This window comes from Coffea eugenioides, chromosome 6 (assembly GCF_003713205.1).
Source record: "Coffea eugenioides isolate CCC68of chromosome 6, Ceug_1.0, whole genome shotgun sequence".
Taxonomy (NCBI): Eukaryota; Viridiplantae; Streptophyta; class Magnoliopsida; order Gentianales; family Rubiaceae; genus Coffea; species Coffea eugenioides.
The window spans coordinates 23,012,646-23,038,080 of NC_040040.1; the positions used below are offsets into that span (position 1 = coordinate 23,012,646).

At 35.6% G+C, this 25,435-nt stretch overlaps 1 protein-coding gene and 1 non-coding gene across 2 annotated transcripts; one reads left to right on the forward strand and one right to left on the reverse strand.

The window, feature by feature from the left end:
• Positions 1-711: 711 nt before the first annotated feature.
• Positions 712-2,259, forward strand: LOC113773883 (putative pentatricopeptide repeat-containing protein At1g12700, mitochondrial). The gene has a single exon (XM_027318484.1). The coding sequence runs from the start codon at positions 712-714 to the stop codon at positions 2,257-2,259; it is 1,548 nt and encodes a 515-aa protein (XP_027174285.1).
• A 20,777-nt stretch (positions 2,260-23,036) lies between these two features.
• LOC113776552 lies at positions 23,037-23,143 on the reverse strand. The gene has a single exon (XR_003469038.1). It is a non-coding gene; the product is annotated as a small nucleolar RNA R71 (small nucleolar RNA).
• Between the last annotated feature and the right edge of the window lie 2,292 nt (positions 23,144-25,435).

The following is a 25,435-nucleotide window of genomic DNA, read 5'->3' on the forward strand; positions in this document are numbered from 1 at the left end:
TCAACATGTGTTTTTTTGCTCCGTATATGCTAACAAGTGTTTTTCAAGAAAAGTGCTTATGTCGTAATAATTTTGTAATTAATGTAGAATTAAAAATGACAAAAGAGGATAACCTTTTGATGTGGGAGGGGTTTTATTTGATTTTGGTCTAAAATGGAATTTACACTCTATTTTTTGTTCTTTGCATTTTCACCATTTATTTTATTATATAATTTAATAAATTAAAATTATATGATTAAAATAATAGTGAAAGTATCAATAAGAAAATGGGAGTATAAATAACATTTTTCTAGCAAATTGGTGATCAAAATAAGGATTTTTTATTTTGAGTGCCACGGATCCATTCATAGATTTCGATAAAAAAAAAAAAAGACATTATACGTGTCCCCAATAACTTGGCCTTATTATTATAAAATATTTCATGTTTTAATACTAATTCAATCTGTGATAAGTTTATGCTCTTGTGTCTCTATATAGTTTTCTTAAATTATTGAGTTTATTTTCATAAAAAAAGCCAAAAATATCAATCTCAGAGTAATAAACCAAAAATGCTAAAAAGAAACCAAAACTACAAAATGAAAAACCAGAAAAGAATATGAGAAAAAGTTAATCACAAAACCTGAGAGGAGACGAGACGACAACCTTCAGCAAAAGACAAAAGAGGACCATCGTCTTTGGCTCCTCAGCTCCGAAGGCAATACCATCAAGAAGATGAGAAAAAGGGCCTTCTCAGGTACTGCTACTACTGCCGCTTTTACTACTCTTTCATTTCTTTGTCCCATCCAATCTGCTTTTCACTCTGCAGCCCTCACTATTGGTATTAAAAGTAGTAATCATCATCAAGCTAAGCCTAACAACATTGTTCATTATGGGTCTCGGGGATTAAGGAGTGATATTGACAGAATCAGCAATCTTGATGAAGCTCTAGGCTTTTACAAGCAGATGGTCGGGATGAGACCTGTGCCTAGTGTTGTTCATTTCACTCAATTGCTGGGTCGTATTGTTAAGATGAAGCAATATTTGGTGGTTCTTTCTCTTTACAGAGATATGGCTGAGTTAGGATGCATTCCGCTTAATGAATACACACTTAATATTGTGATTAACTGTTATTGCTTCTTGGGTAAAGTGAATTTTGGGTTTTCTATATTTGGTGGCTTCTTCAAGCGAGGTATTTTGCCCGATACGGCCACCTTTAATACTCTGCTTAAAGGACTCTTTTGGGAACACAAAATTCATGAGGCACAAGCATTGTTCAAGAAAATAATATATGAAAAGCTATGCATACCTAATGAAATTACGTATGGGACTGTGATAGATGGGCTTTCTAAGGCTGGGAACACTAGCATGGCCATTCAAGTCCTTAGATTCATGGAAAAAGGAGGAAGGTGCAGGCCTCATACAGCTGCTTACAACACTATTATCGACGGGTTGTGCAAGGATAAAATGATGGATCAAGCTCTCTCCCTGTTACACGAGATGATTGAGAAAGGAATTGCCCCTGATGTCATCACTTACAATTGTTTGGTCCGGGGTCTGTGCAATTTAAGTAAATGGAAGGACGTTGAAAAGCTTTTGACTGAGATGAAGGCTTATAATATTGTTCCAAATGTTATTACTTTTAGTATTCTTATTGATGCACTATGTAAGGAAGGACAGTTAGAAGGTGCAGAGGAGGTACTGAAAATCATGATTGAGCAAAATCAGAAGCCTGATAATGCTACATATAGCGCATTGATGGATGGGTACTGTTTACAAGGCCGAATGGATGAAGCAAAGATAGTTTTTGATAAAATGGCTGCTAGCGGCCTTAATCCTGATGTTCAAAGCCATAGTATATTGATCAATGGTTATATGAAGAAAATGAAAGTGGAAGCAGCCATGAGTCTCTTCCAAGAGATCCGACATAAAGGGTTAACACCGAATGTTGTTACCTATACCACTTTCCTGCAGGGTTTATTTAGTGTCGGGTGGTATCTTACAGCAATCGAAGCTTTCGATGAGATGCGAGCTGCTGGCTTAAAACCTAATTTTCACACTTACTGTGTTTTGTTGAATGGTTTATGCAAGAATTCACATGTTGAGGAAGCACTTCAATTTTTGCACAAGATGGAAGTTGATGGAGTAGATTGTCATATAACAATGTACAACATCGTCCTTGATGGATTATGCAAATGTGGGAAGCTTGACAGCGCCCGGCATCTTTTCTATAGTCTCTCTTCTAAAGGATTGGATCCTAATGTTTCAACTATAACACGATGATAAATGGCCTCTTTTCAGAAGGTTTCCTAGAGGAAGCCAAAGAGTTTATTAAGAAAATGGAAGAAAATGGCTGCACTCCAAATCTAATTACATTTAATATTATTGTTCAAGGACTTCTTAAGGCTGGCGAATTTAATGATGCAGTGGTTTATTTTGATGAAATGGATAGGAGAGGATTCTCGCTGCATTTGTCTACTTTTTCACTTTTACTAGATTCATACAGAGATAGTGGAAATGATCCCTCTATTTTTAAGATAATTGAGAAGTTTGCTCAAAAAATGGGTAATGGAAGTCTAAATAATGGAGAAGGGGGATCTTATCCTTAATTGGCTTCATTTGGGACCTTTGGATAGTCTGTTGCTTTTTTTGGCTCCTTGCATTTAATCATCCAAAGGTACATGATGTAGATTCGCAGCTGACATTGTTGTCAATATTTGTCCTTTTGTTTCAAAAAGTTTATCAACAGTCCTTGGTGGAGCAATCTTTGAGCATATTCTAGAGATTTGAAGATTTATGCTTGCATGGTGGTAAGCGACAATGTGTTAGAAGCTCTCTCATGACTATCAGACGAAAGAGTGTCTGCTTGCCCATTTTCAATGCATTTCATGGTTTGTACTCTGTGATCACGCCTCTCTCATCACTTTCTCAAAATTTTATGCCTAATTGTCTCGATGGTTCACATTGTCTGTTTGAGTCACTCTTATGTATGCTTACTTGATACATGATAGCTTGTCCATGTAATTGTCATGTCGGGTTACTAAATTGCAGCTTAATTGTTCTTATACAGACATTGTTCGCATGGCAGTTGCAAAATAATCAATTAAGTGACCAAAAAAAAAAACAGGAGTTGTGGATGAAAGTCATTGTACTGTAGAATTCACATTCTCCAATTAAACTTGACTGCCATTTTTTCAAGTCTTCTTTGTTTGAGTGCGTGTTCTAATTCTTCCCATATACATCCCTGCCCTCCCCTTAGACATGAAATTAGCTCACAAGTCCCTGAATTTACGGATTAAAGATCAGAGAAAGTGTAACTAGCAGTAACACCCAGAAGTTTTTACCTGCTGTGATAATTCGAAATTGCATTCTGTAAATTTTAGAGGTTACAAAGTGTTTTTCGGTTGATTTTGGTGCCTTAAGTTTGCAAGCATGAGCACAATTAAGGTCCAAACAGTTTTGTATTAGGGCCATTAACTTCTGAGTTTTTGTCACACATTTATTAACCATTTTCAAGTCGTGAACTATTGATGCACCTTTTGGAAGGCAAAGGACGCCCTCCAGCCAAAGACTGAAGGGCAGCAGTGGCATAGCAGCTCTCAATCCACTTGTTCTGGTTGAAGAGCAGCTATGGTTAAACCATTAAATTTCAATTCCCTTGTATCTTCTTTACCTGAGGGTTTCTCCCCACGGGAATTTTTCTGAGCTACTGATACACATTGCAGGCACACTTCTGAGCTTTCTGCTCCCTTTCTCTAGAATGAGGTGATAAGCATGCTGGAATATTTTGAAATTATCATCTGTAGTTATCTGTGAGTGGAGAAGATAGAAGTAAGTTTGACTTAGTTGTTACCTACGGCATCTTCTATTCTATTATAGACGAAAAATGCTTCTCTTTCCCTTTCTGAATTTTGTGAGAGAATATAGAAGAAGCTTACTTAGTTGTTAGCATAATCAAAAGCCATTGGATGCAAAGAGGCTGCTTTTGTCGCTCAACGTTCTGGCCTACATCATCTTCTATTCTTTTATTATACCAAAAACGCTTCTCTAATATAGTGGACCTGCTCAATGGAGCAGCATGAAGATGTTGAGTTTATCGCCTATACCATATAGTAATTGCATTGTTTATCTTAAATATTATTGTCCAAGGACTTATTAAGGCTAGTGAATTTGATGATGCAGTGGTTTATTTTTAAGAAATGGATAAGAGAGGATTCTCACTGCAAGTATCTACTTTTGCCTTTTTACTAGCTTTGTTCAGAGATAGTGGAAATGATCCATCCCTTTTTAAGATAGTTGAGAAGTTTGCTCCAAAAATGTGCAATAACAGTCTAAATGTTGGAGGAGGGGGATCTTATACTTAATTGGCTCCATTTAGGGTCTCTGGATATTTCACTCTTTTTTTGCTCCTTTTTTTTATTTGATTTTGCTCTTTAGATGCTCTTCTCTGTCCTTTTTAAGGACATCTTAGGTATCCAGCCATACAAAGTTGTTGAGTTTTTATTTGATAGAGATTGAGATACTCAATGTAGTATATTCGACTCGAAATATTTAAACACGGTGAACATTCTAACTTTGATAGGAGGGCAGTGTAAATGTCTCTTAATCACAGGCCGAAGAAGAAATTTCTACTATTATCAGTTTGACTTGTTTTAACAGTCTCTGTTTTTTCCCATTTTGCTGTTGGTTCTTTAAAATAACTCTTTCAACGCTTATGTTCTGCTTCAGTTCTTTAAGTTTGTCTCTTAATCTCATGCACTGTAGAAGCAAGTTTGGGTATGCTAAGATTGAACTCAAACGATAAATATTTGATTCTATCACTAATGATGACGGTATTGCTACGCATTAATGCAGATGGAAGAGTGCAACCTTAGTGAGTGGTGAATTAATTAATTAAAGTTGTCGCTGAAGTATGCTATCATCACAGATCTGGATTGGCCATGAAATTTGACCCCAAAAAAAAAATGCAGAAGTGTGGTCTGCGCATCTAAACTTTCAGAGCATTCTACAGTGTCTTTCTTCTACCACTCATTTCTTGGTGTCTGTTTCTTTTCGGTTTGTTCATGTGTTCTGAGTGAAAGTTTGACAGCCTGATGCCTGTTGAGTTCTGTTTACATTTGGTAGGAAAAGGAATGAAGAGCTTTACATTTGGTTGGAAATGGAATGACTGTTGCCTATGGAAAAAGAAGATGGAACCTGATGAATGCTATTTCATTACAGGGATACATTAATTCCAGAATGGGACAAACAGAAATATCAGAACAGGCACGTAAATCTAGTTGAACACACTTGATATTTATGAAACACCACTGAATCTGTGATGTAGTAGCTTTTTTCTTTCCCTTCTCTTTGTAATTCTTGTACTCGTGCTAGCACTATACAATAGTATTAGGTATACTTTGATGACATTACTTATCTGTTACCTTTCTTTATTTCAGGGAACATGTTGAATTTTCTTTTTTCCACTGTCTGTCATTGAAAAGAATAGTGTTATCTGACACCATCAGTGCATGTGCGTCACCATGCAATCTAAGTCTTGGAGAGTTGGAAAGTAAAGGTTATCTCTCAATACAATTACAGTCACAGGCGAGGAGTTTAATAGTTTTAACGACTTGGGCGTTAGAAATTACTTTTATGGTATGTTTGGTTCCCCATGGAATTGGAGTCCCAATTCCAAATCTTCAGTTTGGACACCGTCAATGCCAGAGAATTAGAATTCAATTCGAATTCTATGGGCCATCAATTTCACAAATTCAATTTTTTGATAAGACCTAAGAATCACAATTCTAATTCCATAATTTCACCTCCTATTCGGGTTAGTACGCGGATCCTAAGTGGATTAAATCAATAAAACGGGTCTCTATATAATCAAAGAAAAAAAATGAAAATGAAAGGCCTCTCTTTCTCTCTCTCTCTCTCCCTCTCTCTCTCTCTTGTCACAGACCAACCATCGCTTCTTTTGCAGCTCTTTCTCCTCCGCATCTTCCTTCTCCGCCTCCTCCCATCCTTCTTCCTTTGCCTCCACCCGTACTTCCATCGCTGACACCTCGTCTCTCCTCTTACTCATCTTCCTCCTCTGCCTCTTCCCACCATTGAACATCTACTCTCATTTACGCATGTTATGAGTGAAATTACAGGGTTTCTTTCTGTAAATTGGCTCAAATCCAGTGAATCCAATAGCTGTAGCTAAAGATGACCGCCGGAGATAGCCTTCTCAGCACGACATGTTGTGGGCATCCCTTGTACATGGATTCTCCATTATTGGCCTTATCGATTTGAGGGTAATTTCTTGTTATTGACGCACTTTACCTTGTAATTCTCTAAAATCTCATTCTGCTGATGACTTAGTCATTTCTGCCCTTCTTGTTGCTCTTCTACTCAGAAAAATGGATGTATGATACTAGATCGAATGTATTGTTAAAAGACATCAGCTTATAGTTTGAAAGTTTTTTAACTTCATTTCCACATGAATTTTTCTTTCAGTTCTGTCTCTAAACGGTGCGTACTTAAATTGCAGAACGTGGTGGCCTCGATCTCCTGCGACAAAGCTGTTTGGGACGCCATCCTGAACAACAGGGCAGTTCAGGATCTCCGGGGCTCAATCTCTGCAGGTCATATGCAACAAATTTATTTGACAAAATTTTCAAAATATATACGTTTATTCCCCTGCCTCCTCTGTATGATTAATCATACAGAGTCATTTACCTCAGCAACAATTCATCCTACTAGGAGTCTAAATCATACAGAGTCATTTACCTCAGCAACAATTCATCCTACTAGGAGTCTTTTAGATAATTTGAAGAATTCTAGGGTGAAGTTTTATAATTCATATCTGTTCATTGCTTAAAACAAAAGCTTTCTAAACCTTGTTTGAACTTCCTGTATTGCCTGACAAAGACCAGAGACATGTTTAGCTGAAGCTTGCCTGCACTTGTGCTTTACAATGGTTGCTTGTCTTCAATTTATAGAGCACTTTAGCTTGTTATCTTGTTGTTTCTTTTCTTAATGGAAAAACTTGCTGTCAGGTCAGGGCCTGAAAAATCTTTTATGTATCGTCTCAAGGCTGCTGACTTCCTGTATTTATAAAGGTATTTATTTTCAAGTCCTTAGAATGCTGTGAATAGGTTTTTGATGTGAAAATTATAGCTCTATCTCTGGCTTTCATATTTCAACTATAGAGCCTGGTAATAACGGTTCAATTTTGACACTAACTAGAACAGTTGTCCTGCAGTTCTTTGGTGTATGTTTCTGTATATAATCAATTGTTAAGTGTATTTTAAAGCTTATGGTTATCACAGTATTCTTAATGTGGTGCAACATGAATGCGTTATTAGTAGGAAGTGCAGTTAATCTCCCAATCTGGCCTTGCTCTGACATATTTGTAGCAGAATAGGCAGGAATAATACCAAAGTTTCTGGCTTTTTTTAAGAAGCTTTGGTGTGCTTGTTATCCAATTGGGCCTTCCCTGCAATTCATTGCTAGTTAGGAAATTGTAAATAGCTATCTTTATCTCACACACACACACATATAGAGGAGTTTCAAGGGGAAGATAATTAATCTTTTGTTCTGTAACTCACAGAATTGAGTGTAATAGTTTCCCAAGCTTATTTTCCAAGGCAAAATGGGCACACTAACCTGATCATAGCAATGAATCACAGAAGCAATTATGTTTACCAACAACTTGCACAAACTAATGAATCACAAAATTGTAATACTAAGCGATCTCTAAAGTATTAAAGGTGTATAAGCCAATATATTTGTTTCTGTCAATAGTTATATTCACAAGCTGTAAATGTAATATTTTAGGAAAGGCAAAAATATTATTGCAGATTATTATGTCAGAGGTTTCATTAGCTATCATTTTAGCTTCAATTGACTATGTAGAATTTAACACAGACTCACTTTTTAAACTTTGGTCTTTTGACTTACCTTTTCTTATTGTTGTCATGATTTTGAATTGCAGAATTTGGATATTGACATGAATAAGGAAGGAGACGAGCAAAAAACAAAAAAGAGAAAGGTGGTAGTTGCAAATTATATGGTAACAGTAGCCACATTAGTAGTTTGGTGGCATGAGAAACATATAATAAAGGAGCCTTATTTGGACTTTAAAGTAGCACGTGAAATATATCTAAGGCGTCTTTACTATGAAAACAATGGAGTTTGTGTAGAGCAACTTCGACTCAATAAACATTGTTTTACTGTTTTATGTACAAATTTAAGAGAGCATTGTGGGTTGAGGGATACTAGAAATATTATTGTTGAAGAAGCAGTTGCAATGTTTCTCTATGTTCTTGCTCATAACTTTAAGAATTGCACTGTCAATTTTAATTTCATAAGATAAGGTGAGACAGTTAGTCGATACTTTAATATAGTTCTACGTGCTATCACAAAATTGGGGAGACACTATCTTATCCAGCCTGAAACGGAAATGGAAGGTTACGAGCATGAAAAGTGGGAATGGTTTCAGGTAATCAATATTTTTTGATATTTGTTAATGAAGATAATATCTACAAGATTCATCAACTTATGATATTTTGTTTATAATACAGGATTGTCTTGGAGCATTAGACGGTACTTATGTTAAAGTACATGTTCTTCTTAGAGATCAAGGAAGATACCGGAATAGGAAGAATGAGATAGCAACAAATGTTAGGTGTACGCTCCCGTGACATGAGATTTACATATGTATTGCCTGGTTGGGAAGGTCCTGCAGTAGATAGTTGAGTTCTATGGGATGCGTTAGTTAGATCAGATCCATTAATTGTTCCCAAGGGTATGTGACAATTAGATATCGAGTGTTTTTTTTCTTTTAACTATAAATGAGTAACAATTTGTTGTCCAACATTACAGGCAAGTACTTTCTTGTTGATGCGGGTTATGCAAATAGCCCCGGTTTCTTAGCTCCATATAGGGGAGTTAGATATCATCTTAGCGAGTGGTCTGCTAGTGGGAGCAAGGCTCAAAATTTTAAGGAGTTATTCAACCTTCGACATTCAATTGCTCGAAATGTGATTGAAAGGACATTTGGTTTGTTCAGGAAGCGATGGGTCATTTTGAGAGATGCATCTTTTTTTGATGTTAACACTCATGTTATTATAATTAATGCACGTGCCATCCTTCATCATCTTATTCGAGTAGAACAACCAAATGATCCTTACTTGGATGAAGTTGATGCTGAGATGCGAAGAGTACATGATAGGGTGTTAATTGTTAGTAATTTTATTATTAATTTCCCCTTGTCCCTACCAAATATTGTTTTAAATTGTTAATATATACTTACATTTGGTATTTGGACCAATCTACAGGAAGTGGAACTGACAAATGCTAATAAGGAGATTTTACTGGGAAAAATCCTTCACACACTAGAGCCTCCAGCGGATTTACGAGTTAGGCCCACATGGTGCTGCAAGAGAACAAAGATTTCGGTTGCTAATGGGAGTCTTTGATGAGCAATAGGAAACAAAAGGAGAAAGTTTCGGCAGAGAGCCTCACTTTTGTACTTGGGCTCCCAATTTGTTGGGGGGACCACTAGAGATAGCATTAGACTTTCTTTTGGCTTTAAAAAGGGAGAAACGTACAGAGGGTTGGGAGCTGAGTTTTTAGAGACAATTTAGTTTTCTTTCTTTTCCTGATTCATGCGTTTTCTTTGGTTCGTATGTACGCCAGAAGTATTGTGACGATCTTGCGTGGGTTCTCCTCAATAGGGATGAACTAAATCCCTTCTTCTAGTCAAGAATAACGGAGGATTTGGTTCGACTTAAATTGTGAGATCTAATCGATTTTAACTTTCCTATTATTTTCTGGAATTCGTTTATCTTCTGCTTTATGTTCATATGGTTGTTTTATTATTCGATTATCCAGGGTCCGGATTCTAGATTAATTCAGTAACCTGAAGCCAATTAGGGTAGTTAAATCCGTAATTGTTTAATTATTCTAAATTGGTGGCAACTGGCATGATTAGGTTTGTGTCAGAGAGATAGATAGGTTAACTTAAAGAGACCCTCGTAGCGTGTTGATTGGTTAGAATTAGACTCTTCTAATTATTCATGCAATTAGGGAAATGAACTTCTATGGTCGTACCTAGGGTTGTTTCCTGATTAGAGAAATAGTCAACGGTCGTACCTTAGCTATCGACAAATTGAGGAAGAGTTAGTTGTTTATCGCGTGTATGACAACTATAACTAATTTATCAGATAGTAACTGGAATAATCCTTGCATCTGTGATCGAATTAAGTGAACCATCTCCGAAGTTGTCTCTTGGCTAGAGTTCGTCCATTATTATTTTTATTGTGATAATTAGTTATTTGAGTTGTAGTTATTTTATTTTATTTTAATTTATTCCAATTAATTTAGTTACTCTCATTTTCAAAAACCCCAATATCTGGAACTTGAGAAGAAATTAAATTATCCCCAATTCCTGTGGATTCGACCCTACTTACCGCTATATACAGAATTTGTATTTTATTTGAGCAGGTATTTATTATTGCACAGGCTTGACACCCTGTCAATTTTTGGCGCCGTTGCCGGGGACTGGTGCCAGATTAATTTGTTTCTTTTTGAATTCATCTTGTTTTTATTTTTTTATTTATTTTTCTCTTATTTTTTTATATAGTTTATGGCTTCTAACACTCCGTATTTTGGTGATAAATTGGATTTTGTTTCCAGGGAAGGCAATGAGGCTTGTTTTTTTTGCTAAGTTTGCATATTCAGAGGCACTAAACTCTATTAGAGAAAGAATGACTGCTGCAACCTGTAAAATTCGTTATGCCAGGGATCATTCAACCGGTATGTGCCCCGAATATCAAGATAATCTGAGTATCCCACTCAATAATTATGGAGATTTTTCACCCTGGTCTCAAACGTGGTATAACCCTAATTCAAACGGGTATGATCAAGGATGGTGGGATAACTCCAGTTATAATTATACAACAGGGCCAATGAATTTTCAGCAGTATGAGTCTCAAGAATCATCATCTATGTCAGGTATGTCTCTTGAAGAAATAGTTGAATCAATAGCTACTAATACATATCAATTCCAACAGGAGACACAAATGAGAAATGGGATGATGAAGGATGCAATGAGTAATCTGGCAGATCAAATATGTCTATTGACATCCAGAATAAATCGATTGGCTTCTCAAATTGAAGAATTGCCCTCGAAAATCATTGTTGATTTTGAAGAAAATGAGAGTGCAATTTGCTTGACTAGTGATGAGGAGATGCAAGAGTGTCAAAATGAGAGATCTACAGATGCAGTTGAAAAAGAAGCTGAAAAGGAAGAAATGGAACCCCAACCGCAACCCATTCAAGTGAAAGAATCCAGTGAAGAATCATCAAATGTGGTGACACCACCTCCATTCCCTAACCCGCATTTTCTTAACTTTTTCTCTATGATTTCTGTTAATGATATTGATTTTGTTATACCGGAAGTTCTTGAGTCTCATGGCAGGAATGAGTTAAGAGTAGTTATTGTCAAATATCTTGAACCGCTGAATACTCTTGATGGAGGAGTGGATGAAGAATTGCGATCAATGCTTGATTATGTGGCGCCATCAACTAGTTCATGGAAGATCGTAGCTCATGTGCTCAAAGATTATTCCATCTATGAGGGTTACCAAGATCACATTGAAGATGAAGCATTGAAGCGAGTCACAAGATTTTATCCTCCATGAACAAGACATAACAATGTCTAGCCAAAGATATTAAAGAAAGGCGCTTTTTGGGAGGCAACCCAAATATTGATTTTATTATTTTTCGTTGTTCATTTCTTTCGTTTTTCGTTTCTCAGTTGAGTAGTAATCGGTCTTCATATTTTTCTCCACTGTGGCAGGAAGTGCAATCTTGGCGTGCCCACGCGGTATTTGTGACTCTTGAGGTCAGTGGACGTTTACCAATTTTGGCATGCCCACGCAGTGTTTGACGACTCAAAAACAAAAGAAAAATTTTTATTTTTATTTTTTATTTTTATTTCTCTTTATTTTTTATTGAATTTTTTTTCATTTTTTTTGAAAAATATAAAAAAGAATACTTTCCATTGTAACCTGCGATTTTGTTTTGAAAAATTCAAATTTTAAACTTAAAAAAAAAAAAAATTCCCCAAAAACTATTTTTTTTTCTCTTTTCTTTTCTTCTTTTTCTTTCTTTCTTCTTCTTTCTTTCTTTCTTTCTTCCCCGCTGCCTTGCTTCCATTTTCTTTTATTTCTTCTTTCGGCTGCCCTCCATCCGCCACCACCCACTTCACATCAACACCCCATCGCACGCCGCTCGCCCACCCTCGCGGCCGAGCAGCGCAGCTCGTCTCTCTCCGCCACTACCCACCGCGCGCCACCGCCTTCTTCGCTCCCTCCACTGCTGTCCGCCACTGCCTTGGCTCTCTCCACGAGGCGCGCAGCTCATGACCACCGCAACCTCTCCTTCTCTCCTCACTCCCCCAGAACCGCTAGCTCGCGCCACTACTCCAAGCTCCAAGCTCCACCTGACAGACCACCACCAGCTTTCCTGCGCACGCTGGCCGCCGCTGCTGCTGTCCACCATCTCCTTGCCGCGCGCCGCCAGTTCCCTGCCACCTGCTCCACGCCGCCAGCTCCACCGCCACCACTCTCCCTTCATCTCCCTCTCTCGATCTCACTACCCACAACCCGCTCCACCTTGTGTGCACACACACAACACCGCCAGCGCACACCGCCGCCCCTGTTCTCCATTCGCGACGCCACCAGCAGTCGCGGAGCTGCCCGCCGTTCCCCTCACTCTCACTTTCGAGCTCATGCTCTGCCGCGGCAGACCGACGCCAGCCGCCGCTGCTCACGCCACCCACAGTCACACCATTCCCACCTGTCCAAATTGACAGGTGGAGGTATTGACTCGTCAACCTCGATTAGTATTCTTCTGGTCCTTCTATTGCTGGAATTTGCGCTTTTGTTTCGTGGGTTTCTTGATAGCTAAAAGCAGGGGATGATTTAGGTATTTTTTTTTTTTGGTTAATTTTGGTGGAACTGAGTTTGTTTGCTGCTCCATTTGGGGATATTCTCTAGTATTGATTACATTGTTGTGCATTAATTGGGTTTCGCCTACTTGACGCCTCTATTTTCATCTGTGGGGATTAAATTTGAATTGGCTATTTGCTTTAGTTTTTCCTTGTGTGGGCACCAGAGGTACTGGTTGTGGTGTTGACTAAAATTTCTTAATCCTTTATGCTTGACTGCCTACTCGACTCTTGGGTTTTAGTGCTTAAATTGTTTCTCGAATTCTAAACGGTCGTTGCTAGAATTGCCATTGCTAATTTTGGTCGGTTGAATTGGGTAATTAACTATCCAATTGGTGACATTTGTTGAGTTTCACTTGCTCAAATTGGTTGAATTCACTGCTCTGTTGGGGTTCCTGTTGGTATTACTTGAGTTCTATTTTGCTAGTTTCTGTCTTGCGTCCTTTGAAGTGCCTTTGGTAGGGTATTTTCTGCGTTTGTTTGTTGAATTGGAAGGCTACTGTGCCACTTCCATTACTTATTGCTGTTGGTGGCGTCTAATTGACTTGCTGGGAGTACTCTATCTATTGATTTCAATTGCTAAATCTTTGGAGCATTTGTTGCGCTTTTGGACTGCATTGTTCTTGCATTTGACGCAATTGGGGCCACCAGTGAATATTGATTGAAATTGCTGTATTGTTGGGATATTTGTATAGTCTCTAGGTGCCTGGGTTGTGCATTTTGTTGATTGGGTTGTCTACGAGGGAGGCACCAGTGGCTATTAAATTATTATTGTTTTGAATTTGCTAAGTGGCATCTCCCACCGATGGCCTCTGATGCTAAGTAGCGCCACTTCCGAGATCAGGTTCACCACGCGGATGAGCAAGTAATGCATATCGCCAACCAGATGGCTCCAATCTCTAAGAACCTGGCCGCGTACTTCCACCATGTCTGCTTCACTCCCCCGTTCCCGCCTATTCCGTAGCCGCTTGAGAGGGAAGTTTCGTTTTTCTCTTCACTTTAATTGCTATATTACCTCCATCGAGGGCAATGTCGGACTTAGGTGTGGGGGGGACAGCTGTGGTACAGCTAGTATTTCTAATTTTTAGTTTTTACATGTTCTCCTTTATTTTTGTTATTTGTTCTATTTTCGTTTATTTCCTTTTCTTTCTTTTTAGTGGTCAGCTCTTCTATGACTATCAAGTTTTGATGCTAGATTGTTATCTCTAATTCTGCTATTGCCAAGTTTTAGTAATAAAAGGGTATCGAGTTGATGTGGTTGAGTTCAGGAACATCTCTCTGGTGAATATCAGTAATTGTTTGACTTTTCTAATTTTTGGTTAACTTTTATAGGCATAGGGAATGATTGTTGGCATTTTTCATGTAAATTGGTCCAATTATTAATTTTAGTTCTCCATGTTTGGAAATTTGAGGCTGGCTGCTGTTATTTTTGTGATATTTTTTAGTTATTGTGTTATGTTATCATAAATAAGAGTTGACTGTACTTCGCTAGTTATTACTACTGAATAACCGGGGATCTTCACCTAAAGTGTCGATTCTCGCGTCAAAAGGTAATAATTGCTATGAGTGCGTGGTTGCATAGCGATTGGAGCTAAGTAACCGGGCTCCTCTATCTGTCAAATGTTGGAGTTCGCGTCAAAAGGCTCTAAGGGTTATAGACTAAGTCTTTTGTTACTCAAAAAAAAAAAGAAAAAAAGAAACAAAACAAAACAAAAAGAAAAAAATAAAATAAAGAGTGTGTTAGTATGTGAATAAGTCAGCTTGCCGGTTTGTGATCTTAATGTCGAGATTTTGGTTAATAGTTGGACTATTTGCTGATAAATATGAGCAACCATTCCTTTTTCTTATATTAGTTTGCTTTAAATTGGAGGAGTTGGTAGTTGGGAAGCTAACCGTGGTGATTTTTCTTGGATCTTGACCTGTGATGTTTGATATTTATTTTTCTTGGGTATCTTGGCAATACGGTAGTTGGAGCAATAGCCATTGTCGAATTTTTGGTGTTCAATTGCTGTTCCCATGCTTGAGGGCAAGTATGATTTAGGTGTGGGGGAATTGATAGGGTGTTAATTGTTAGTAATTTTATTATTAATTTCCCCTTGTCCCTACCAAATATTGTTTTAAATTGTTAATATATACTTACATTTGGTATTTGGACCTATCTACAGGAAGTGGAACTGACAAATGCTAATAAGGAGATTTTACTGGGAAAAATCCTTCACACACTAGAGCCTCTAGCGGATTTACGAGTTAGGCCCACATGGTGCTGCAAGAGAACAAAGATTTCGGTTGCTAATGGGAGTCTTTGATGAGCAATAGGAAACAAAAGGAGAAAGTTTCGGCAGAGAGCCTCACTTTTGTACTTGGGCTCCCAATTTGTTGGGGGGACCACTAGAGATAGTATTAGACTTTCTTGTGGCTTTAAAAAGGGAGAAACGTACAGAGGGTTGGGAGCTGAGTTTTTAGAGACAATTTAGTTTTCTTTCTTTTCCTGATTCATGCGTTTTCTTTGGTTCGTATGTACGCCAGAAGTATTGTGACGATCTTGCGTGGGTTCTCCTCAATAGGGATGAACTAAATCCCTTCTTCTAGTCAAGAATAACGGAGGATTTGGTTCGACTTAAATTGTGAGATCTAATCGATTTTAACTTTCCTATTATTTTCTGGAATTCGTTTATCTTCTGCTTTATGTTCATATGGTTGTTTTATTATTCGATTATCCAGGGTCCGGATTCTAGATTAATTCAGTAACCTGAAGCCAATTAGGGTAGTTAAATCCGTAATTGTTTAATTATTCTAAATTGGTGGCAACTGGCATGATTAGGTTTGTGTCAGAGAGATAGATAGGTTAACTTAAAGAGACCCTCGTAGCGTGTTGATTGGTTAGAATTAGACTCTTCTAATTATTCATGCAATTAGGGAAATGAACTTCTATGGTCGTACCTAGGGTTGTTTCCTGATTAGAGAAATAGTCAACGGTCGTACCTTAGCTATCGACAAATTGAGGAAGAGTTAGTTGTTTATCGCGTGTATGACAACTATAACTAATTTATCAGATAGTAACTGGAATAATCCTTGCATCTGTGATCGAATTAAGTGAACCATCTCCGAAGTTGTCTCTTGGCTAGAGTTCGTCCATTATTATTTTTATTGTGATAATTAGTTATTTGAGTTGTAGTTATTTTATTTTATTTTAATTTATTCCAAGTAATTTAGTTACTCTCATTTTCAAAAACCCCCCATATCTGGAACTTGAGAAGAAATTAAATTATCCCCAGTCCCTGTGGATTCGACCCTGCTTACCGCTATATACAGAATTTGTATTTTATTTGAGCAGGTATTTATTATTGCACAGGCTCGACACCCTGTCAGTACAGCATGAGGTTGATGATGAAGATGACGAAAATGGAATGGAAGATGATGGTCCAAATAATGATGGTGGTGTAAATGCTGTTAATGAGAATCAAATTCGAACGGTACAACCAACTAACGAGTGGACACAATTTAGGAATGCTTTAACACGAGTAATGTTTATTGACTATCAAATTAGACAAGGCCATCATGGTAGTTGAAATTTGATAGGAACTTATTCGAACTTAATTTAATATTAGAATGACCATTTATTGAAAAATAGTAGCAATGTATAATTGCGCTTTTCTTTCTCTTTTTTTTTTTTTGGCTAAAATCACTTTGTTTGCATATTCATCTATTGGAATTTCTTGTAAGATACAAAACTCAAAACATTTATAATAGGTACAAGTTATGACTTTCCTCCTAATTCATATCATAGAGTAGGTTTTTGATTTTCTAAAATTTAAAGTTCTTAACTTTAAAAAAGTATCAAGGTTTTAACTCAATAAATATTAACTACTTTTTAAGTTAGAATTTACAATTATTTTTTATTTAATATAATTTAATTTTTAAAAAAAGAATTTTTTTTTGGCAAAAAAGGAACTAATTTGTTTTTTTTTCTTTAAAGCTTTAGTAACAATTAGTTAAATGCAAGAAAAAATAAATTATTAAAGGCACTAATTGGTTTTTTCCTTAAAGATTTAGTAACAATTAGCTAAATGTTAAAAAAATTATTACATAGTAAAAAAAAAGAAATTTTTTATGTAAGGAAATATTAGTTGGAAACAATTCTAATTTTTAATGAATTCTTCTCCTATCCAAACAAAAAATTTGGAATTCCAAATGAATTCTGTATCAATTCTATGCATTACCCAAACAAATGAATTCCAATGTTTTGGAATTCCAATTCACAGAATTCTAATTCTATAGAATTCCAATTCCAATTCAATTCCAATTCTGTACAACCAAACGCACCCTTAGGGTTAATCACACCGTGAAATCCTTGTTTTGTCTTAATACCTTGTTAAAATTATAAGTATCAACACTAATATCTTTGGTCCCAAACAATAAGAAGCAAATGAGTCTCTAAATGGATTAATCAATTTGGTATGCAAAACCCTTTTATTTTGGTTGGGCAATTTTTTCAAAGTCATATTATTTTTCCTTTTTGTTTAAGTGCACTTTTATTGAATTGTCTATATCCAAACAAGATAACAAATGAAATATCACCAAAAATTGATGATTATATTTATTTGCTATATTAAAAAGATGTTGATATGCTTTATCATGCTTAAAATATTTGCAATGTACCAAGATACAATATGCTTTTAATTGAGTAATGTACTTGATAAGAATAAAAACAAGGTAGAAGATATTAGCACTTTTTAAAAAAAAAGTTTTAGACCCTCCCTCTTTCTTTTTATATTATTTGAACTGAAAAATTTGCCCTCAAGCTTATAAGACTATCCTTCAAGCAATTTCTTGTTCCTTTCTTGCACACTTTATGGTTTAGACAACTACACCCTTAATCAACCTCGCAGCTAGCCAGGGCTGGGACAATCCTTACTATCACCTAAAAATGCTCAAACATCCTCTGTTCCTCATATAAGACTAAAATTCATGATATAGTGCTATGAAATTGAGGATTCTATGAATTTAACAAAGGCAACTATTTTACAGGTAAACCATCCTAAAAAGAACCAAATTCAGGTACAACAATTTTATTAATCTCTCTTTAAATAATCCACCATAAACTCCTAAAAAGAACCACATCCAAGTTCCACAATTATATTAATCTCTCCTAAAGACAGCACTACAATTATATAAGAAATTAAACAAAAGTAAAATTGAACAAATTAATTAAGCACTAAACTTTTGCAATAGAATGTAATGCACTTAGTCCTACATACATTTTTTTTTTTTTGAAAAAGTACACACATTGACTCTGCAGCAAATATAGAGAAAAAAGCACCACCTTCACTAGGAATTTTCTAAATTTTAATAGTAGTGACCAACGTATCAACCAAGGATGAAAGTGAATATTGTTTTGTGGGGGCTTTTTTTGGGTTTCGAGGGGAAGGGGGTAGTTTTGGCTGCTAGGATTAGGAAATTGGGTATAGATTTGCACTAACGAAAGTGATTGAAGTGGTCGGTGGATATGAAAGGAGTAGAACTAGTGAGAAATTAGGGATAGAAAGAAAGGCATATTTTTTTGTAACTGACACTAAATAAGAGGCATATTTGTCCATTTTAGTAATATAAAAGAAAATTAGAGTGCTGAGGTTTTACTTGGAATGTTATTTTCATTTGACTAATAAAAATTGCCTTCAAAAATTAGCAAATTCAGTCCAAACTGAAATTATTATTATTTTTTGTCATTCATCAAGATGATTGGTTACATTTTAAAAAAAAAGCCTTTTTTTCTATGTTTAAGTATAACTTTTATTAAAGTACATTAGAACTAGAGTGATTGACTCCTTTTATAATGCTAAATAGCAATTTACACTTGTTTGGATTGTGAGTTTTCGCAGAAAAATTTTTACGTTTTTTATGAAGATATTTTTCAATCACTTTTTTATCTCACATACATCAAATTACTTACTACCATATATTTTTCATTAAAAATTTCTAAAAATAGCAACCCAAATAAGTATTTTTGACAATAATTAAGCACAACAATGTCATTGTACTTGTCGTTGGATAGCGCAACTTTTCTAAACATTTGATCAGCTTTCATGGGCGGTAAAGTGCATATCTTCAAGATTCATGGTAATAAAGTGTTATTCCTCCAAAAATTCAGGGCTAAACTGCTATTTGCACACTAACTTTTATCACTAGTACTGTCTTCGGTGACAAACTGTTATTGCAACTTGTATTGATCAAAGGCAAATTACTAAAAGGGAAAATCGTTTAAAACATTTCTAATATTTTGTAAAATGATTTTTTTACCCCTCACTTTTAAAAGTGTAATTTTACGTCCCTTACAAATTTACATTTGTCAAATTTGGTCCCTATCTAGGTTTCAAACTAGTTTTTGATCGAAATCTGCCACATGCCTTATCCGTGATAATTTTTAAAGGCGAAATTATCAAATCTAATTTTACATAATTCGATTTAATGTCTCTCACATTTCATAAAATGAATTTTTTAGTCCCTTACATTTTACTAAATGAATTCTTTTCATCATTCACATTTTTCAAAATAGATTTTTCTTATCCCTCATTTATCATGTGTGCGAATAATTTTTTTTAAAACCCATGTATATATCTATTTGATTTCACTTGAATAGTACGAATAGTATGTAATATGTCTCTATTTGATTTCACCTAACAAAATTAGAGACATATTACATGTTCCTTTGTACTGCTTAGGTGAAATCAAATAGATATAAATATATATATAAATTTTAAAAAATTATTACTTTTTCGCTCATATTCATTTCCTTTTACTTGAAAATTGAAAACAAAGAAGACATTTAATTTTAAATATTATTGAGTGTTAATATCGAATTAAATTTGCATAGAAAAATTAAAGAAAGGAAAAAGTATGGCAAAAAAAGTAAGCAATAGATATTTTAAAATTTGAAGACAATCATAACAAGTAATTTAATTGTTGGTCTTAAAAGTGACGAGTGAAAATTTCATATTTAAATTGCAATTTATTAGCACGACTATAGAATTCAAGTTATGACCGATTAATTAGATGGCCTTATTATACAACTCAATAAATAAATTATTATCAAAAGAAAAAGACCATAAATATTAAATAAGTTCACATGGTGAAATCATATAGATATATACATGGGTTTAAAATAAAATTAGTAATTTAAACCGCTATATATATATATATATATCTATTGAATAGAATCTGTACAACTAAGATTAGACAGTTTACGTGAAATTCAAAAAAGATATATTATATATTATTCTTATTGTTCATGTGAAATTAAATAGATATATACATGATTAAAAAAATACTATTGTACATATGATCAATGAGGGATAAAAAAATTCATTTTGAAAAATGTGAGAGATGAAAAAATTCATTTTATGAAATGTAGGAGATAGAACAATTCATTTTTGTAAAATGTGAGGGATGAAAAAATTCTTTTCGTGAAATATGAAGGACAATAAATCGAATTATATAAAATTTGATTTGGCAATTTTGCTCTTAAAAAATGATCACTTGCAAGGCATGTGGTGGATTCCGACAAAAAACTAGTTGAAAACTTAGGTAGGGATCAAATTTGATCAATGTAAATTTATAAAGAACATAAAAATACACTTTTAAAAATAATGGACAAAAAAGTCATTTTACAAATATGTGAGAAACGTTGAACAATTCTCTCTTACTAAAACCATAACGAGGCACTATGCATATGCTTCTTTTGCTTCACTTATTGATTATTGGGGTAATTTCACAAACCTCTTCTGAGGTTTGCCTTAATATCATTTAATATCTTTATAATTTCAAAAATCTCTCTTACCTCCCTTTGATTGACATCTTTTGTAACATTGTCACCTCTTAATAAAAAATTTATAGACGAGGAGGGATAATAATTTACTTTGATGTGTACCCTTTCGTTATTCTTTATATAAATAGTTGATATGTTGTAATTTTACTATATATTTTGTAATTAATTTTTCCTATTACCTTATCATATGTGGATTAATTCTCAGATTCCACTCACTTTTGAAAATTTGTAATTATTACAGGGAGTGGAATAAAATACCATAAAAAGGTGCCAATTTGACGGTAGCTAGCAGAAGAGTTTGAGTGGTAACAGGAGACACGAGACCAATGGAAGGCAGAATTGAAGATTGTTTCCTTATCTTCTGATAACAATAGTACGGCGGATGAGAAGTAGTAGAACTCTTTTCTTTTATTTCTCTTGACAACCCGTATCGTAGAGGATTTTTAGGAAGGAAAAATAGTAGCCAATTTTGACTCTTTTTTGGCTTTGGACAATTTCGTCTTTTAGTGGCTTGGAGTCCACGTAGGTTAGATACTTAGGTAGAAACAATTAAGCATCTTTTGACTTGGTAGTATTCCATTGTTCTTATGCTATCGTTTTTCATCTCAATTTCGGTGATAATGGCCATGACCGGTTCTACAGCTTTGTGTGGGTTTTTCTTATCAAGGATGAACTAAATCTTTTTTTCTAGTTAACGAACAACAGAGACTTTGGTTCATCTAAAAATTGTGAGATCGAATTAATTTTATTTATTCCTCGTATTTACTGGTATTTGCATATTCTCTATTTGCAGTGCTTATGGTTGTTTAATTAATTGATTATCTTAGATCCAGATATTGAATTAATTTAGTGACCTATTGTTAATTGGAACATTAAATCCGTAATTGTTTAATTGTTCTGAAATAGTGACAATTGGCATGATTGGATTCGTGTCAAGGGAATACGCAAGCTAACCTAAAATAACCCAAGTAGTGCGTTATTTGATTAAAATAGGGCTCGTCTAATACGTAAGGTAATTGGGGAATTAAATTTTACGGGCGTACCTAGAATTATTTCTCAATTAGAACAGTGATTAACAGGCGTACCTTAATCACCAACGCAGTAAGGAGGGGTTGACAGTCATAACTTGTTTGGCAGTCAGAACCTATTTATTAGTAAATAATTGGAATTGTCTTTGCATCGATGTTCAATTAGGTGAACCATTGTTGAAATTATTTCTTGGCTGGACCTTTAGTTTTTATTACTCTGATTTTAGTGAATTGTCATTTAATTTTTAGTTAGTTATTTGTTTTTAGTTGAATTGATTTAATTGTCATCTTTTATACAAAAACACCCCCCGTACTACGTTGAATTTCAAAAGAGATAAATATCCCCAATCCCTGAAGAGACGACTTTACTTGCCCTTTATACAAATCAATAATTCCTCGTGAATAAGCAATCCCATTTTGGTATATTGGATTAAGCAAACTTTTCGGGAACAGGGTGAATCATGTAATCCATTACACACCTAAAGTTCTTACTCCAATACTTAGAATCGGATTTTAGTTACTTTAATTGGCAATTAGGTTTATTTTATTATTGCACAGGCATCGACAACCTGTCAATTTTTGGCGCCGTTGCCGGGGACTGGCGTCAGCTATTTGTTTCTTTTTTAAGTTCATTTTTGTTCTAATTTGCTGGTACTTTTCGACTCATTTTTCTCGTATAGATGAATTAATTTTCTACCCCGAGGTAAAGAAGACTGCGCGTAGAACAAAGAAAAAGACCAGACAGCTCAGAGAAAAACACTCTAGTACTGCATCTTATATACTTGAATCAGGAGTTAAACCAATAGATTCGCTTGGTGATACTTCGAGTGACTCGGATCAAGAAAAAGCCATTATGGCTAATGCACAGACATTAAGGGAGTTGGCTGCTCCTAATTTAAATTAGCAGCCCTTATGCATTATCTTTCCACATTTAAATGATAATACCTCATTTGAGTTGAAATCTGGCCTAATTCATCTTTTACCATCTTTTCATGGTTTGCCAGGTAAGGAGTCTCATAAGCACTTGCAAGAGTTCGACGTTGTTTGCAACAGTATGAATCCCCCGAAAATTACTGAAGAACAAATAAAAATAAGGGCATTCCCCTTCTCTCTCAAGGACTTAGCAAAGGATTGGTTGTATTACCTACCTGCAGGTAGTATCATCACTTGGGAGCAGTTGAAGAAAAAATTCCTAGACAAGTATTTTCCTACATCTCGCGTTACGAGTCTGGGAAAGGAGATATGTGGTATCAATTAGCATCCAGGAGAGTCGCTCTATGATTACTGGGAGCGATTTAAGAAATTATGCATCAAGTGTCCTCAGCATCAAATAAATGAGCAATTGCTCATCCAGTATTTTTACGAGGGACTATTTTTCAGAAACAGGAGTATAATTGATGCTGCAAGTGGAGGGGCACTGGTGAACAAGACTCCTCGAGAAACGTGAGAGTTGATTGAAAGGATGGATGAAAACTCGCAATAGTTCGGGACAAGGGAGGATGTCCCAATGCACAGAGTGAATGAGTTAGGAACATCCTCCATCCAACAACAATTGTCCGAGTAAACATCCTTTGTTAGGCAATTGGCTGTAAGAAATGTACCACAAGCTAAGGTGTGTAGGATTTGTACTGCCATGAGCCATTCTACAGAGATGTGTTCGATGATTCAAGAAAAGAGTGCGGAGCAAGTAAACATAACTGGTCACACGCCCGCGCCAAGACAGCCATATGACCCATATTCGAACATGTACAATTCGGGTTGGAGAGATCACCCTAATCTCAGCTATGGAGGAAATGGGCAATCCAATTTTGTACCGAATAGACCACAAGGGTACCAACAACAATATCAACTTAGCCCGCCACCACCTCCTCCAAGTTCAAGCCCGTCCCTAGAAGAGATGATGAAACAACTAATTGCTATTAATACGCAATTAATTGCTAGTCAACAAAAGATGGAATCTGACCTATAAAATATAAGAAATCAGATGGGTCAGATGTAGGCGATGCAGAGTCAGATAAGTCAGATGGCAATATCAATCAGCCGTCTAGAGTCTCAAGTAAACGGAAAATTGTCCTCTCAACCTGAACTGAACCTGAAAAACGTAAGTGCAATGATCTTAAAGAGCGAAAATGAGATTCAGCGACCCCAACTCATGATTTCAAAGGACAATGATAAAAACAAGATCGACTAAGAGTTTGAGAAGGAGGACAGAAACAACAAGAATTCAATGGTACTTCATGATCCAATCATTGAAATTAAAACTAACCCGCCTCCTTTTCCTAACAGGTTGGAGAAATAAAAAAAGCAGGACAAGGAGAAAGAGATCTTAGAGATATTTCGCAAGGTAGATATCAACATTTTCCTACTAGATGTAATCAAACAAGTGCCAAAATATGTCAAATTCTTGAAAAATTTGTGCGTCAACAAGAAGAAGTTGAGGGGGATGAGCATATTGTGGTAGGTAAGAACGTTTCAGTGATTTTACAAAGAAAACTACCACTTAAATGCGGAGATCCAGGTATATTTATTATCCCTTGTAAGATTGGACATTCTAAGATTAAAAATATCATGCTAGATTTAGGGGTTTCTATTAATGTGATGCTTAAATCAATTTATATTTTCTTAAATTTAGAACATTTAAAAGAAACATGGATAATAACTCAATTGGCTGATCGTACATTTGCTTATCCGGATGAGATAGCTGAGGATGTTTTAGTGCAAGTAGATGGATTAATTTTTTCTGCTGATTTTTATGTGCTTTACATGGATGATAGAAGTGCTTCAAATCTATCACCAGTTATATTAGGAATGCCATTCTTGAGTACTGCCCAAACTAAGATTGATGTTAGTTAGGGTACTTTGACAATGAAATTTGATAGAGAAATAGTCCATTTTAATATTTTTGATACAATGAAACATCATGTTAATTCTCATTCTGTGTTTGCTATTTAAGTTATTAATCACTTTGTGCAAGAATTTTCTGAGTTTGCTTGTAGGGGTAAATTCAAAATTGCTACAAACAAGTATCATTGGATGAAAGCAATTTATGAGGTGAAATGAGTAGAAAATTAAGGAAGAAGGTTGCACTTAATAGCTATTTGGATCCCGGAGGAAGGCCACCGATTACAAGAAAAATTGAATTACATCCAGATTGAAGAGTAGTGTTTAATATCTAGTCAAAAACGTTAAAGAAAGGCGCTTTTTGGAAGGTAATCCAAATATTGGTTTCATTTATTTTTCGTTGTTCAATGCTTTAAATTTGCCGTTTCTCACTTAGTTACTGATTGATCTTGGTGTTTACATCAACTGTGACCAGGACAGGGAAACTTGGCGTGCCCACGCGAGGAAGACACGCGTTAATCTTGTAAGTCCCAACCTCACGGTCAGGAGACTTTTACCAAACATGGCATACCCACGCCATATTGGTAAAACCTCAACGTTTCGCAACGCCAGCAGGAAGCGGAATCTCGGCATGCCCACGCGAGGAGGGCATGCATTAATTTGCAAAAAGTGGCACCCAAAGTCAGAATACTTTTACCAAACTTGACGTGCCCACGCCGTGTTTAAACACTCAAAAAAAATAAATAAATACAAAAAATATTAAAAAAAGGAAATAAAAAGCTT